General features: G+C 51.1%; 1 protein-coding gene and 1 long non-coding RNA gene across 4 annotated transcripts in view; one reads left to right on the top strand and one right to left on the bottom strand.

Annotated features, from left to right (window-relative positions):
• Window positions 1-13,582, bottom strand: part of LOC132385735 (dixin-like) — a 270,730-nt gene extending 257,148 nt beyond the window's left edge. For all 3 annotated transcript variants that reach the window (XM_059957946.1, XM_059957948.1, XM_059957947.1), the window contains exons 1-2: window positions 13,419-13,582; window positions 10,652-10,742 (exon numbers count right to left, since the gene is read on the bottom strand). In XM_059957946.1, coding sequence (XP_059813929.1) covers window positions 10,652-10,742; window positions 13,419-13,567 — 240 coding nt within the window. In that variant the 5' untranslated portion in view covers window positions 13,568-13,582. The remainder of the gene's footprint in view (window positions 1-10,651; window positions 10,743-13,418) is intronic.
• On the top strand, window positions 1,190-8,898 carry LOC132385736 (uncharacterized). Its single transcript, XR_009509251.1, has 3 exons — window positions 1,190-1,624; window positions 2,057-2,250; window positions 6,570-8,898. It is a non-coding gene; the product is annotated as an uncharacterized LOC132385736 (long non-coding RNA).
• Window positions 13,583-16,852: the final 3,270 nt, after the last annotated feature.

Here is a 16,852-nt window from a genome sequence, read left to right as displayed (position 1 = left end):
CCTTCCTCCTCTCTCTCCCTCTCCCCCTCCTCCTCCCCCTCTCCCCCTCCCTCTCACCCCCTCCCCCCTCCCTCTCTCTCCCCCTCCCCTCTTCCTCCTCTCTCTCCCTCTCCCCCTCCCCCTCCTCCTCCCCCTCTCCCCCTCCCTCTCACCCCCTCCCCCCTCCCTCTCTCTCCCCCTCCCCTCTTCCTCCTCTCTCTCCCTCTCCCCCTCCCCCTCCTCCTCCCCCTCTCCCCCTCCCTCTCACCCCCTCCCCCCTCCCTCTCTCTCCCCCTCCCCTCTTCCTCCTCTCTCTCGCTCTCCCTCTCCCCCTCCTCCTCCTCCTCCCCCCGCCTCTCCATCTCTCCTCTCCCCTTCCTCCTCTCTCTCCCTCTCCCCCTCCTCCTCCTCCTCCCCCCACCTCTCCATCTCTCCTCTCCCCTTCCTCCTCTCTCTCCCTCTCCCCCTCCTCCTCTCTCTCGCTCTCCCTCTCCCCCTCCCCCTCTCTCTCACTCTCCCTCTCCCCCTCCTCCTCCTCCTCCCCCCGCCTCTCCATCTCTCCTCTCCCCTTCCTCCTCTCTCTCCCTCTCCCCCTCCTCCTCCCCCTCCCTCTCACCCCCTCCCCCCTCCCTCTCACCCCTCCCCCCTCCCTCCTCCCTCTCTCCCCCTCCCCTCTTCATCTCTACTCTCCCCCTCCCCCTCTCCATCTCTACTCTCCCCTCCCCCTCCTCCTTCTCTATCCCCCTGCTCCCTCCCCCTGCTCCCTCCCCCCTCTCTCTCCTCTCCCCTCCCCCTCCCTCTCTCCTCTCCGCCCTCCTCTCTCCTCTCCCCCTCTCTCTTCCTCTCTCCTCCCCTCCCCTCTCTCTCTCCCCCTCCCCTCTCTACTCTCCCCCTCCCCCTCTCCATCTCTACTCTCCCCTCCCCCTCCTCCTTCTCTATCCCCCTGCTCCCTCCCCCTCTCTCTCCTCTCCCCTCCCCCTCCCTCTCTCCTCTCCGCCCTCCTCTCTCCTCTCCACCTCCCCACCCCTCTCTCCCCCTCTCCCCCTCTCTCTTCCTCTCCTCCCCTCCCCTCTCTCTCTCCCCCTCCCCTCTCTCTCTCCCCTCCCCTCTCTCTCTCCCCCCTCTCTCTTCCTCTACACTCCTCTCCCCCTCCCCCTCTCTCCTCACCCCCCTTCCCCCCCTTCTCTCTCCTCCCCCCCGCCAACAGTACACCAGCAACTCCCTCCACCTGAACTGAACTGAACTCTTCACCATCGTAAGACTGTATCCATTTACCCCTAGACTTTGAGAGAGCTTGGTTTTGATTCCTATTTCCACACTTCTGTACATATCATTGCTAACCCGTTTCATGTATTTGCGTTTTACAGTACTGTATCGCTTAGTTTACTAATAATCACTATTAGTGACAGTAATACCAGACTCCAAGGTGCATTCTAATTCTGCTGGTTGGGTAACCCGGTCACGGGGTGTGCGACAAGACGCGCTCCGGCCTTGCCAAACCCGTGAGATTGAGACGGCTCTCCCACCCCGAACCCCGGTGAGCGTGTGGGTGCCGCGAAGTTAGCTACCCGGGTACAACTCTCGGCGCCAAGAAATGGCAGGCAGCACACCGCGTGCGACGAAAGGAATCATACTTAACTACAGGGTGAGTGAAGGAAAGGGGGGAAAAAAAACCCACACATAGAAGGGGCCCATTATAATTAAACAGTCAAATGTGCACAGGGTGGTGCCGAACTCTTCCCAAACTTCATATCCGCCATTCCTCAGTCCACCCCGGCACCTTGTTCATGGAATCACGGTCCTCCCCACCCCCCCAACTCCACCCAACGGGATGAGTCCTACGCCCGATTCCCTCCAGCATCTTCTCCCGCCCCCCAGCTCACACCGGTGTCTGGCACACAACACAAAATAACCCACTCCCAGGGTTTGGACGCCCCCCTCCCCACCCCCGTCATCTCTAACCTCCACTTCTACAGAAAGACCATCGCGTGAGCAGCGAAACCCTTCCCGAGAGAATTTCCCACTGGGTAGCAGTATCCGTTACCACCGTGAATTTACTAGTCCGTTATCTCCGCAGGTAGAGCTGTTTCTGCGCAACTGCACAGACTTTTAAACACGGGTCGCACGACTGTCGCCAAGAAATACGGTCGTTCGTTTCTCCAGCGTCACCCTGCCGAGCCACCAGCTTACGTTTCCGCCTTATAAACAAAAACGAGAGCTTCCATAAACGAGAAAATGAGGGAAAAAAGGAAGATTCTTTCCCAAATTTTTGTATCTTTTTCAGGCTTTACCTATTTTTATTCCTAAGACCTACTTTGATTCTTCAGATCCGATTTTAACATCTTATATTTGGAACGATAAACAAGCTCGTTTAAAGTGAAGTTTACCTACAAGGAAATAAAGAGATGGGTGGATTAGCCCGACCCAATTTCAGGGTTTACTGTTGGGCTGCCAGTATAAGGAAAAGGGTCTTTAACCCAGTTGTTAACGACTCGCTCTCCATGCCGGCCGGACCTGCTGCTCTGCGGATTTTTAATTCAATTTAACCTCCTGGGTCCCCCTCGGGTGCCCCCGCTGCCCTCCCACGTTCCAAAGACGCTCGGGTTAGAGTCAGCGCCTTGTGGCCGTGCACATGTTGGTGAAGGAGGCGGGCTGCCCCCCCCCCACCAGCCCACAGCACACCCTCGGACCGCGTTGGCCACTGGGGGGCAAACCCACGTCCGTCTGAGGCGGAGCGGTAGCGTAGCGGGGTCAGCATCCACACCGGGACCATGAAGGATCCCCCCCACCCTGCTCACGGACTGTCGGTCCCACTCCCGTCGGGGAGGGGGCTACGTAGCATCCACACCGGGACCGTGAGGGATCCCACCCACCCTGCTCACGGACTGTCGGTCCCACTCCCGTCGGGGAGGGGGCTATGTAGCATCCACACCGGGACCGTGAAGGATCCCACCCACCCTGCTCACGGACTGTCTGTCCCACTCCCATCGGGGAGGGGGCTATGTAGCATCCACACCGGGACCGTGAAGGATCCCACCCACCCTGCTCACGGACTGTCTGTCCCACTCCTGTCGGGGAGGGGGCTACGTAGCATCCACACCGGGACCGTGAGGGATCCCACCCACCCTGCTCACGGACTGTCTGTCCCTCTCCCGTCGGGGAGGGGGCTACGTAGCACCCACACCGGGACCGTGAAGGATCCCACCCACCCTGCTCACGGACTGCCTGTCCCACTCCCGTCGGGGAGGGGGCTATGTAGCATCCACACCGGGACCGTGAGGGATCCCACCCACACTGCTCACGGACTGTCTGTCCCACTCCCGTCGGGGAGGGGGCTATGTAGCATCCACACCGGGACCGTGAAGGATCCCACCCACCCTGCTCACGGACTGCCTGTCCCACTCCCGTCGGGGAGGGGGCTACGTAGCATCCACACCAGGACCGTGAGGGATCCCACCCACCCTGCTCACGGACTGTCCGTCCCACTCCCGTCGGGGAGGGGGCTATGTAGCATCCACACCAGGACCGTGAAGGATCCCACCCACCCTGCTCACGGACTGTCCGTCCCACTCCCGTCGGGGAGGGGGCTACGTAGCATCCACACCGGGACCCACCAGACTCTAAAACAGTGACTTTCCCCCAAGCAGTGAGTCTGATCGACACCTCCACCCACCAACCCACCCCTCCACACCCCCAATCACCCACTGACCCGCCCCTCCACACCCCCAACCACCACTACTTTATCATTTCCTGTCAGAGTCACCCTCTGTACAGACACTCCCGAGCCCAGAGTCACTTTATGGACAGACAATCGATCTGTGTGTGTGAGCGATCTCATGTGTTTATATTTATTGTGGGTTTTTTTTGTGCTGCATTGGATCAGTGGAACAATTATCTTACTGTCCATTATATTTGTGTACTGGAAACGAGATTAAACAGTCTTGAATCTCATTGTCAGTGAGACACATTGCGACCATTTGACTCAACAGAATTCAACAATTTCATAAGATCATAAGAAACAGGAGCCGGAGTCGGCCATTCGGCCCGTCAAGCCTGCTCCTCTGTTCAAAAAGATCATGGCTGATCTGACCACGTACTCATCTCCACCTCCCTGCCTTTTCCCCATCACCCTTAATCCCCCTACAGTACAAAAATCTATCCAAGCTTGTCTGAAATATATTTACTGAGGTAGCCACTGCTTCCTCGGGCAGAGAATTCCACACATTCAACACTCTCTGGGAAAAGCAGTTCCACCTCATCTCCATCCTAAATCTACTCCCCCCAAATCTTGAGGCTATGTCCCCGATTTCTAGTCTCACCTACCAGTCGAAACAACTTTGCTGCCTCTATCTTATCCATCCCTTTCATATTTTTGTTTATTTCTATAAGATCTCCTCTCATCCTTCTGAATTCCAACGAGTACAGTCCCAGGCAACTCAATGTCTCCTCACAGTCTAACCCCCCCCCCTCACCTCTGGAATCAACTCGGTGAGCCTCCTCTGCACCGCCTCCAAAGCCAGTCTATCCTTCCTCGAGTGAGGAGACCGGAACTGCACCCGGTACTCCAGGGGTAGTCTCACCAGTACCCTGTACAGTTGCAGCGTAACCTCCCGGGTAACATTTTCAGGTGACAATCCTACCAATCTGCTCCCCTGCCGTTTAATCCTTTGTATCTTCCACCTTCAACAACTTTGTCATTCAATCTTTTCTACTTCCATCTTGTCAGGGCGTTTTTTTTGGGGGGGGGGGGGTTAGAACACACAGCGAACAACTTCAGCAATCTGCAAACCCGCACGCGGACTGTATGTTACATTTAAAATGCAGCTCTGAACAATGGTCCCTTAGAGTCATGAAGCACGGCTAATGGGAAGACCAGCCGATGCTGATTTAAAATTCATTTGGGTGTCTGCAGTGTGGAGGTGTGAAGGCTGTTGTGTAGTTCAAAGGAAAACATTGTGGATACATTGCAGATATGGAATTGTCGTTTCATCTTTAGCACATTAAACATAGAAAATAGGTGCAGGAGTAGGCCATTTGGCCCTTCGAGCCTGCACCGCCACTCAGTATGATCATGGCTGATCATCCAACTCAGAACCCTGTACCTGCTTTCTCTCCATACCCCACAGGGGCTATATCTAACTCCCTCTTAAATATAGCCAATGAACCGGCCTCAACTGTTTCCTGTGGCAGAGAATTCCACAGACTCACCACTCTCTGTGTGAAGAAGTTTTTCCTCATCTCGGTCCTAAAAGGCTTCCCCTTTATCCTTAAACTGTGACCCCTTGTTCTGGACTTCCCCAACATCGGAAACAATCTTCCTGCATCTAGCCTATCCAATCCCTTTAGAATTTTATACGTTTCAATAAGATCCCCCCCTCAATCTTCTAAATTCCAGTGAGTATAAGCCTAGTCGATCCAATTTCTTCATATGAAAATCCTGCCAACCCAGGAATCAATCCAGTGAACCTTCTCTGTACTCCCTCTATGGCAAGAATGTCTTTCCTCAGATTAGGGGACCAAAACTGCACACAATACTCTAGGTGCGGTCTCACCAAGGCCTTGTACAACTGCCGTAGAACCTCCCTGCTCCTGTACTCGAATCCTCTTGCTATGAATGCCAACATACCATTCGCCTTTTTAAAATGTCGTGTAGCAAGGTATTTATAGAACTTTAGGTCAGGCATTTAAGACCCAGATACCTCTGAACTTTGAGACGCTCTATTTGGGACATGTACTGTTTTTGGATCAGAAGAAAGACATAAGGTTGCTACAGGTCCTTTTAGCGGCAAGTAAGAAATCAATCTCCAGAAAGTGGCTAAATCCAACATCGCCTACATTAGAAAATTGGCATGAAATTATTTTGGAAATACTTAAAATGGAAAAGATTACCTACTCTTTGAGAATTCAAGAAGAAAAATTTAATCAAATTTGGAATAAATGGATTGAATTTATAACCCCAAAGCGAGCAGACTTTAGATGACTCTCTTAATGATTTATACTGCTTTTCTCATCAACACAGTTATATTGCTAATGTAAGCACCCTTGGTTCGATTGTTAGAGCAAATCTCTCAGTTAGTCCTGACGAAGGGTCTCGGCCCGAAACGTCGACTGCGCTTCTCCCCATAGATGCTGCCTCGCCCGCTGCGTTCCACCGGCATTTTGCGTGTGTTGACTGTCTACCGTTTTTTTTTTCTTTTTGAAAATAGGGAATTAACACAAGTAAAGGAAAAGATTTGGGAAAGGGGAAAAATATGAAAAAATTAAGTAAACAAGTACATAGGGATTGGATAATTATGATTGGGGGTAGGAGCGAACATGAATGAGTTAGGATATAAAATCCTACAATGGTAGTCACATTGGGTTACATGTAATATTTTGGACCGGAAGTAATGGTTCAGAAGAGATACGTGGAAATTATTACTAATCCACTACTATTAGTATTTTTCTTAACAATTATTGTTGTTGCTTAGTCTAATAGGGTGGAATTATAACTGCACATATTTATCTCAATGTGTACTTATGAATATATAAAAATTATAGATTAAAATTAAATTTAAAAAACGTTTTCTTTAAAAATGTCGTGTGGCAAGGCCAAGCAGGCTCCGTCTCCGGAAAAGTCTTAATATGACGCCTGCTGCGTCTTATTTTGAGGAACGAAAGGACTGTTTCATACCCACATGAACTCCTCTCTGGTGACAAACCTCTCCTCCCCTTCCTTCCCTCTCCCGACTCCCCGCCTCTGACGGCTCGCTCAGAGTCCAAAACGTTCGCGGCAAGCTTGTCATCCACGCCAGTACATGCAGCCCCGCGGTCCGCTTGCTTTCGCGGCGAGCACAAAGGAGCACAACGAGAGACCGCGCCCAAACCACCCATCGGCAAAAGACAACAAACAACGCAAATACGGAAAGGGAGAAATATAAAGTTGTACAGGACCCTGGTCAGACCCCACTTGGAGTACTGTGCTCAGTTCTGGTCGCCTCACTACAGGAAGGATGTGACGGCCCTATCTGGTATCGTTGCAGGACAAGATATTAAGCTGAAGGCATCTGATCTGCAAAACATTTTGGCCTTCAGCTCTCTTACAGCTCGGAGGGACACTTTAGTTCAAATGGAGAGATGTTTTCCCTCCGACTCATGCTCAATGGTCATGCGACGTTACATCATGTCTGGATTTAGAGAAGATTCGTTGTTCAATTTCTGAACCTAGCCAAGACTCTCAAACACTGTGGGGACCTTTTCTGAATTACTTTCAAAACCTTCAATTCGTTGTTTGAACTCAGCTGTTGGATATTATTGATTTTTATTACGCAAGAAGGTACTTCAACTTCTTTTTCTTATTGAACAGCTTCGGTAGAGGTTAGATTCTTTTGTTTTGCAATAAATTAGTATATTTCGATATAAATATTGATCAGGTTACATGAATACGGGATAATGAGATTGTTTTTATGAACAGATATAATGTTTTAAAATTTTTTTTGATCTTTTATATACACTTTCTTGTACTCTGTATTCCTCTACATAGAAACTAATAAAAATATTGGAAAAGTAAAAAGAAAGGGTGCAGAGGAGATTTACAAGGATGTTGCCTGGATCGGGGAGCACACCTTATGAGAAAAGGCTGAGTGAACTCGGCCTTTTCTCCTCGGAGCGATGGAGGATGAGAGGTGTACAAGACGATGAGAGGCATTGATCGTGTAGATAGTCAGAGGCTTTTCCCCAGGGCTGAAGTGGCTAATGCGAGAGGGCACAGGTTTAAGGTGCTTGGAAGCAGGTACAGAGGCGATGTCAGGGGTGAGTTATCATGTTTGCTATTGTGTGCTGGGGCAGCAGACAACAAACAGAATCAACAAACTCATTCGTAAGGCCAGTGATGTGGTGGGGGTGGAACTGGACTCTCTGACGGTGGTGTCTGAAAAGAGGATGCTGTCCAAGTTGCATGCCATCTTGGACAATGACTCCCATCCACTCCATAATGTACTGGTCAGGCACAGGAGTACATTCAGCCAGAGACTCATTCCACCGAGGTGCAACACTGAGCGTCATAGGAAGTCATTCCTGCCTGTGGCCATCAAACTTTACAACTCCTCCCTCGGAGTGTCAGACACCCTGAGCCAACAGGCTGGTCCTGGACTTATTTCCACTGGGCATAATCAACATTATTATTTAATTATTTATGGTTTTATATTGCTATATTTCCTCACTATTCTTGGTTGGTGCGGCTGTAACGAAACCCAATTTCCCGCGGGATCAATAAAGTATGTCTGTCTGTCTGTTACTCAGAGAGTGGTGAGTGTGTGGAATGGGCTGCCGGCGACGGTGGTGAAGGCGGATACGATAGGGTCTTTTAAGAGGCTCCTGGATAGGTACGTGGAGCATAGAAAAATAGAGGGGTTGTGGGTGAAGCCTAGTAATTTCTGAGGTAGGAACATGTCTGGCACAGCTTTGTGGGCCGAAGGGCCTGTATTGTGCTGTAGGTTTTCTGTTTCTAAAATGACAGCAATAAATATCAATCACATGAAATCAAGAGAGTCCACAGGCTGTGGGAACAGTTCAGTGATGGGGAGAGTGAAGTTACCCCCTCCGATTCGAAAGCCGGATGTTCGAGGGGTGTTAATTGTCCCAAAACCTGGCTCCCCGCCTCAGTTCGCTCCAACGTTTATCAGTCAGCGGCTTTTAAGTTTAACCTGCTGAGTTGCTCTCGGCAACGCTGGCCCTCTTCCTCTGAGGGTGAAGTTAGGAAAATGAGACCGATGTGCAGTAACGACAGCTGCTTCCCCCGCTACAGGAAGGGTGACGAGTCTACAGGGGGCGCAGAAGAGGTTTGCCAGGGTGCCGCCCGGTTTAGAGGGTCAGCGGTGGGACAAACCTGGGACGCTTCCTCTGGAGCGGCAGAGGCTGAGGGGAGATCTGATTGATGGCTGTTGATTACAGGAGGACACCCCCCCACCCCCCCGCCACCGAACATCGACGGCTCCCCGGTAGAGATCGTAAAGAGCACCAAGTTTCTCGGTGTTCACCTGGCGGAGAATCTCACCTGGTCCCTCGACACCAGCTCCCCATTGCCAAGAAAGCCCGGCAGCGTCTCTACTTTCTGCGGAGGCTGAGGAAAGTCCATCTCCCCCCCCCCCCCCGCCATCCCCATCACATTCGACAGGGGTTGTATTGAGACCGTCCTGAGCAGCTGCATCACTGCCCGGATCGGGAATTGCACCGTCTCGGATCGCAAGACCCTGCAGCGGAGAGTGAGGTCAGCTGAGAAGATCATCGGGGTCTCTCTTCCCGCCATCGCAGACATTTACACCACACGTTGCATCCGCAAAGCAAACAGCATTATGAAGGACCCCACGCACCCCTCATACAAACTCTGGGAAAAGGCTCCGAAGCATTCGGGCTCTCACTACCAGACTGTGTAACAGTTTCTTCCCCCAAGCCATCAAACTCCTCAATACCCAGAGTCTGGACTGACATCGACATAATTTATTATTATATTGGAACTTGTCCTCTACTGTGTCTATTGTCTTGTTTATTAATTATTGTACTGCCCTGCACTGTTTTTGTGCACTTTATGTAGTCCTGTGTAGGTCTGTAGTCTAGTGTAGTTTTTGTGTTGTTTTACGTAGTCTAGTGTAGCCTTAAGCTGTCTCACATAGTCTAGTGTAGTTTTGTGTCATTTCAGGTAGTCTAGTGTCGTGTTGAGTTGTCTCACACAGTCTAGTGTAGTTTTGTGTTGTTTCAGGTAGCACCAGGGTCCTGGAGGAACGTTGTTTCATTTTTACTGTGTACCGTACCAGCGGTTTATGGTCGAAATGACAGTAAACTTGACTTGACTTATGAGAGGTACAGATAGATCAGATAGATGGTATTTTTTTCCCCAGGCTTGAAAGGTCTAACACCAGAGGGTGTGTATTTAAGGTGAAAGGTAGCAAGTTCAGAGGAGCTGTGAGGGGCAAGTGTTTTTTTTAAAAAACATAGAGAGTGGTGTGTTCCTGGAATGCTGGTAGACACTTCAGGCTCTCCTATGAGACGTTCAGATAGGCTCAGGAATGTCAGGAAAATGGAAGGATATGGACATTGCACTGACTCCCTCCCTGTCCTTCTTTCTCCAGTCCTGCCGAAGGGGCTGGGTCTGAAACTGACGCTGCCTGGCCTGCTGAGTTCCTCGGGCCGGGGGGGGTGTGTGTGTGTGTGTGTGTGTGTGTGTGTGTGTGTGTGTGTGTGTGTGTGTGTGAGTGTGTGTGTGTGAGTGTGTGTGTGAGTGTGAGTGTGGGAGAGTGTGTGTGTGTGAGTGTGAGTGTGGGAGAGTGTGTGAGTGTGTGTGTGTTAGTGTGAGTGTGAGTGTGGGAGAGTGTGTGTGTGTGTGTGAGTGAGTGTGGGAGAGTGTGTGTTTGTGTGTGTGTGTGTGTGTGTGTGTGTGTGTGTGTGTGTGTGTGTGTGTGTGTGTGTTTTTCCAGCATATTTTCTCTTGCTTGCTGAAGGGATTGTGGGCCGAAGGGCCCTACTCTCCCGGGCGTACTCTGCTCTGTTTATTCTGGGCCACTCCGTTCAGGAAGACTGCAATCCAGCAGAGAAGCTGCCTGCTGTCGACACATAACACTGCACCTTCAGTTGAGAACTGCACATGCGGATGCAGACGCCTTCTTTTATGCAATAAATATTTTTGCTCTTCACTTACCGAGAACTTCTCCGGAGTGTACATAATTCCCGTGATTGTAGTGCCACAGGTCAGATCTGCAGGAATCAGGCTTCCCAAAGTATTTTCAACACTACGTTGAGGAGAAAAAAATATTAAGAGATTCAAACCTCAGAATTAAAATTCCTAACATTAATCTTGTTTTCACCATACAGATCACTGTTACAGTTATAACATTATTTTATAACATCGTATTTATAGACTAGAATGGAGATTGCCAATCCTAGTTTATAAATCAAGACAAGTCACTTTTTATTGTCATTTTGACCGTAACTGCTGGTACAGCACACAGTAAAAACGAGACGACATTTCTTCAGGACCATGAAACAGTACAAAAGCTACAATGAACTACGTGAAAATGTACAGCTGCAGAAGGACCTCTTTGCTCCAAAACTCAACTCCCCTTGTTATGAAGGCCAACATGCCATTAGCTTTCTTCACTGCCAGCTGTACCTGCATGCTTGCTTTCATTGACAGATGTACAAGAACACCTAGATCTCGTTGTACATCACCTTTTCCTAACTTGACTCCATTTAGATAGTAATCTGCCTTCCTGTTCTTGCCACCAAAGTGGATAACCTCACGTTTATCCACATTAAACTGCATCTGCCATACATCTGCCCACTCACCCAACCCTGTCCAAGTCACCATGCATTCTCATAACATCCTCCTGACATATCACACTGCCACCCGGCTTTGTGTCGTCGGGATGAAGGCGAGGCAGTGGATGTTGTCTACCTGGACTTTGGCACGGCGTCTGACAAGGCCCGGCGTGGGAGGCTGGTCAGGAAGGTTCAATCGCTCAGCGTTCAAGAGGAGGTGGTAAGTTGGATTAGACTTTGGCTGTGCGGGAGAAGCCAGAGAGAGGTGGTAGATGCTACTGGATCGGCAAATTTGCGGATGATCCCGAGACAACAGACACGCAGGCTCCAGTTTCCCCAGTTGTCTTTCAAAACATCTCCAGCTCCCCGTCTTTCCAGGACTTTTCACCGACGTACCTCATAAACCTGCTTCTTACGGAAAGTTTTTTTCTGTCTCTCGCGTACAAGTGAAGCCTTCTGGATCAAACGCTGTCGCAGGAACGCAGCATTCGTTACCAGGGACCAACCACCCACCACCCAGGTCACACTCTCTTCTCGCTGCTGACATTGGGAATGAGCTACCGGAGCCTCAGGACCCACACCACCAGGGTCAGCAACAGCTATTACCCCTCAATCATCAGGAAGGAGGTACAGGAGCCTCAGGAGCCTCACCACAAGGTTCAGGGACAGTTATTACCCCTCAATCATCAGGAAGGAGGTGCAGGAGCCTCAGGACCCACACCACAAAGTTCAGGAACAGTTATTACCCCCTCAAACATCAGGAAGGAGGTACAGGAGCCACAGGCCCCACACCACCAGGTTCAGGGACAGTTACAACCCCTCAACCACCAGGAAGGAGGTACAGGAGCCTCAGGCCCCACACCACCAGGTTCAGGGACAGTTATTACCCCTCAACCACCAGGAAGGAGGTACAGGAGCCTCAGGCCTCACACCACCAGGTTCAGTGACAGTTATTACCCCTCAACCACCAGGAAGGAGTTACGGGGGCCTCAGGCCCCAAACCACCAGGTTCAGGGACAGTTATTACCCCTCAACCATCAGGAAGGAGGTACAGGAGCCTCAGGACCCACACCACCGGGTTCAGGAACAGTTATCACTCCTCAACCATCAGGAAGGAGGTACAGGAGCCTCAGGACCCACACCACCAGGTTCAGGAACAGTTATTACCCCTCAACCATCAGGAAGGAGGTACAGGAGCCTCAGGCCCCACACCACCAGGTTCAGGACAGTTATTACCCCACAACCATCAGGAAGGAGGTACAGGAGCCTCAGGACCCACACCACCAGGTTCAGGGACAGTTACGACCACTCAACCACCAGGAAGGAGGTACGGGGGCCTCAGGACCCACACCACCAGGTTCAGGGACAGTTATCACCCCTCAACCATCAGGCTCTGGAATCAGAGGGGATAACTTCACTCACCCTGAACACTGAACTGTTCCCACAACTGATGGACTCACTTTCAAGGACTCTTTGTTTCATGTTCTCCACATTTATTGCAATCATTTTTTTCCTTTCTCGTATCTGCAAAAGTTTTTTGACTTCTGCAACCTGGGTGGTCTTTCACTGACTCTATTGTGGTATATAAGTTGATAGGGTATGCCCACAAGGGCACTAATCTGTGATATCTATTTGGAGACATGCGTGCTCTTTGATCAGAAGATTGCCTGTGAACTTTTGAAATGCATACCTGGTTCAGGCTCAACTTTTGGCCAGCCTTACACTTATGCAGCACCTTGCCACCCTTGTACCCCAGCAATGCAGGCCAGTGCGGTTCTACCCGGGGGGGTAATTAACCCCTGAGTCCAGGTGGAACACGAAATTTGACATATGCCCTTGTTAACCTCCATTTTACAACTAGTGAGGGGGTGGGAGGGAATTAAGAGCAAATTCTGCCCCCCCTCAAAAAAAAACAAGTGCATCCACGAAACGGTCGGCCTACCAAGCTATATTGGCATGAAGTATATAAAGGAAAGGGGTCGGGAGGCAACAAAGGAACCGAGAGGCATCGGCGGCAAATGGCTCACCTCGAATGCCCTTTCTGGATGGATCCCGGCCCCCCCCCCCAAACCCCTCAAACCCGGGGGCTCTGACCCACCCCGGCTCGGATTTACCCCCGGCCTCCCCTCCCGCCCGGACCCACTCACCCAGCGCACGCCGGCGACGGAACGAAAAACGCGGAACGAATCCCCCGGCGCCCGTGGTCAGCGCGGGCCGCCGCGGCCGGCGTGCCGGTTGCCGTGGAGACGAGGCGGGGCGGAGTCCGGGATGGGAGGAACAGCCCCGCCGCGCGCATGCGCCGTTGGAGGGCGAGGGAGTCGTTCGGCCCGTCCGGCCCGTGCTGGCTCCCACCGCAGTTAAACCCGCCTGTTTTGCCTCAACTCCCCTCACAGAATCTGACTAATAATAATAATAATAATCATAATTAATGCATAGAGCACTTTCCATGCGGACGATGCCTGACTCCGAGATAAGGTGCAAACACGAAAATAAAACGAAACATTAAAATATATAACATAGAATAGTACAGCACAGCACAGCACAGCACAGGCCCTTCCCTTGTGCCGACCCTTAAACCCTGCCTCCCATGTACCCCCCCCCCCACCTTAAATTCCTTCATATACCTGTCTAGTAGTCTCTTAAACTTCACTGGTGTATCTGCCTCCACCACTGACTCGGGCAGTGCATTCCACACACCAACCACTCTCTGAGTTAAAAACCTTCCTCTAATATCCCCCTTGAACTTCCCTCCCCTCACCTTAAAGCCATGTCCTCTTGTACTGAGCAGTGGTGCCCTGGGGAAGAGGTGCTGGCTGTCCCCTCTGTCTATTCCCCTTAATATCTTGTACACCTCTATCATGTCTCCTCTCATCCCCCTTCTCTCCAGAGAGTAAAGCCCTGGCTCCCTTAATCTCTGATCATAATGCACGCTCTCGAAACCAGGCAGCATCCTGGTAAATAAGGGACAAAAGGATAAACACAAAAATACAACTGCAGATGCTGTGGATCAAAGAATAGGTTCACAAAGCTGGAATAACTCAGCAGGTCAGGCAGCATCCGTCAGAAAAGAGTAGCCAACATTTCGGGCCGAGAACCTTCATCAGGACAAAAAGAGGTTGGCTGAAAGCAAGGTTAAGTTTTTTTTTTAAAAAAAGAAGTTTCTGAAACACTGGGATAAGGTACAAACACGAAAATAAAACGAAACATTAAAAGAAAAGAGGATGTTGGTTAATAGCAGGGTTAAGTTTTTTTTAAAAAGGTCTCTGAGTTGGCGTGTGAAGTTGTCAACTGTGTCTGCAATTTGTCAACTGTAGTCTTAGGTCTCGTGTCCCATGGTTCAGGAAAGCTGGCCCGCCAATTACCTCTTGAGGGAAATCATTTAAATCTAAGAGGCCTGGCGGTAGGAGAGGGAGACGAGAGCTGGAGCAGGGTTACCAGGCGAAAGTGGTTCTGGGACTGGCCCCAGACCAGTCAGAGCTCTCAAAGTGTGCGTGGGGGGGGCGGGGGGGGAGGGAACTTTAATTCTGAAAAACACAGGAAGCCTGAATTGCAGTGTGTCTGGGGCCAAAGTGACGTGCTCCCTCATCTTGGTTTTGGTTTAAAGTCTAGCCGCGGCCTTCTGAGAGTGTTGAAGTCTGCCGACAGAATGCTTTGGCAGGCCGGTTAAAAAGAAGGGAGGGGTGGGGGTACGGCAGTAATCCAGCCCCTTCGACTGGAAAGGAGCGAAACAGAGAATTAATCTGAAGAGGAAGAAACGGGCTAGTGGATCGGTTGCCAACTCCGTTCTCGGTGCTTGCTGGGGGGGGGGGGGGGTCTCTACCCCCTGCATTCATCTAAAGCCTGAGACTAGGCCCGGCTGTTTGCAGCCTTCGACACACCCCTCTCTGCACACCTTACCTCCAGCCTCAGCCATCCGGTTATAAACAGCACAGCCATGGACAAAATTAGAGAGAGCGAGAGAGACAGACAGCACAGGAACAGGCCCTTGGCCCTCACAGAGTCCTTTTGTAATCCTCCGTCAGGAACCCCCTTGCCCTTCTCCCCTCCGCCAAGGGTAAGAGAAAAGCTCAGCCCATCCAAGGGTCCCTCCCGGCAGAAACAGGCCCCGGCGAATCCCCTCCTGCCTCCTGTGTAACCATTTCCTTCCGGAAAGTGTCACAACTAAAAAGCTTCTCCCCGCTTGCTGTTGCCCAATTCGTGGTAGAGCTGTGGCTGAATATAAATTTGGATTTATATCGTGCTTTCGTTAAAAAAAAAGAAATACGGGCATGTAAAATTCTTCCAGCAAACAACAATGGCTTCCGACAAGATGGTGGCACGTTCAGCCTTCTTCAGGGCCAACCAAAGGTGTTATTGTCCTTTTTTTAAAAAAAAATACATGTTTTTACAAACGCAAGACTCTGCTGTGATCATGAAGAACCAGAAGAACTGCAGGACTACTCCCAACTGCGAGTCGCTCACTGGCGGAGAAACCGGTGGAGCTGGCCGTGCGTCCGAGGAGTCCGTCTCAACAGCCAGCGATCGCCTTGGTGGCCTATTCTCGTGGCCACCAGGCCCCGTTGGGCCTTGTTAATGTGGAACGCTGCTGGTCCAATTCACTGATTTATCGGCGGGCGGCCTTGGTCGCACCGAGGAAAGCTGCGGTGTAGCGTTCCCGGTCAGGTCCAGGAAACAGGCACGGGAGTCGGTGTGATCCACCGCAGGCAGTGTCCAAACTGGTGTCGGTGCTGCCCCCACTGCACCCCGCCAGTGTTCGCTGTATTGCCTTCCACTGCAGACCGCTGAAACATTCATCGACTCGGGGACAAGCTATATTTCTTCTTTGTGTGTGTGTGTGTGTGTGTGTGTGTCTGTGTGTGTGTGTCTGTGTAAGTGTGTGTGTGTGTGTGTGAGAGTGTGTGTGTGTGTGAGTGTGTGTGTGTGTGAGTGTCTGTGTAAGTGTGTGTGTGTGTGTGTCTGTGTAAGTGTGTGTGTGTGTGTGTGTGAGTGTGTGTGTGTGTGTGTGTGAGAGAGTGTGTGTGTGTGTGAGAGAGTGTGTGTGTGTGTCTGTGTGAGTGTGAGAGAGAGTGTGTGTGTGTGTGTGTGTGTGTGTCTGTGTGTGTGAGAGAGTGTGTGTGTCTGTGTGTGTGAGAGAGAGTGTGTGTGTGTGTGTATGTGTGTGTGTGTATGTGTGTCTGTGTGTGTGAGAGAGAGAGTGTGTGTGTGTGTCTGTGTGTGTGTGTGAGAGAGTGTGTGTGTGTGTGTCTGTGTGTCTGTGTCTGTGTGACTGTGTGTGTGAGTGTGTGTGTGTGTGTCTGTGTCTGTGTGACTGTGTGGGTGAGAGAGTGTGTGTGTGTGTCTGTCTGTGTGTGTTTCTGTGTGTGTGTGAGTGTGTGTGTGACTGTACTGCTAGCTTATCTGCGTTTTGTGCTGTGTATGACTGTTGGCTCTCCGTTTTGCACCTTGGCCCCAGGGTAATGCCATTCTGTTTGGCTGCGTTCGGGGGGGGGGGGGTGGTATTCGTGCGAATGACAATTAAACTCGAACATAGAAATCTACAGCCCATCACAGGCCCTTCGGCCCACAGTGCTGTGCTGACCAT

The sequence above is a fragment of the Hypanus sabinus genome (assembly GCF_030144855.1).
Source record: "Hypanus sabinus isolate sHypSab1 chromosome X2 unlocalized genomic scaffold, sHypSab1.hap1 SUPER_X2_unloc_13, whole genome shotgun sequence".
NCBI classification, from domain to species: Eukaryota; Metazoa; Chordata; class Chondrichthyes; order Myliobatiformes; family Dasyatidae; genus Hypanus; species Hypanus sabinus.
Note: the sequence above shows the minus strand (reverse complement) of the source record. Positions and strands in the feature narration are given on the sequence as shown.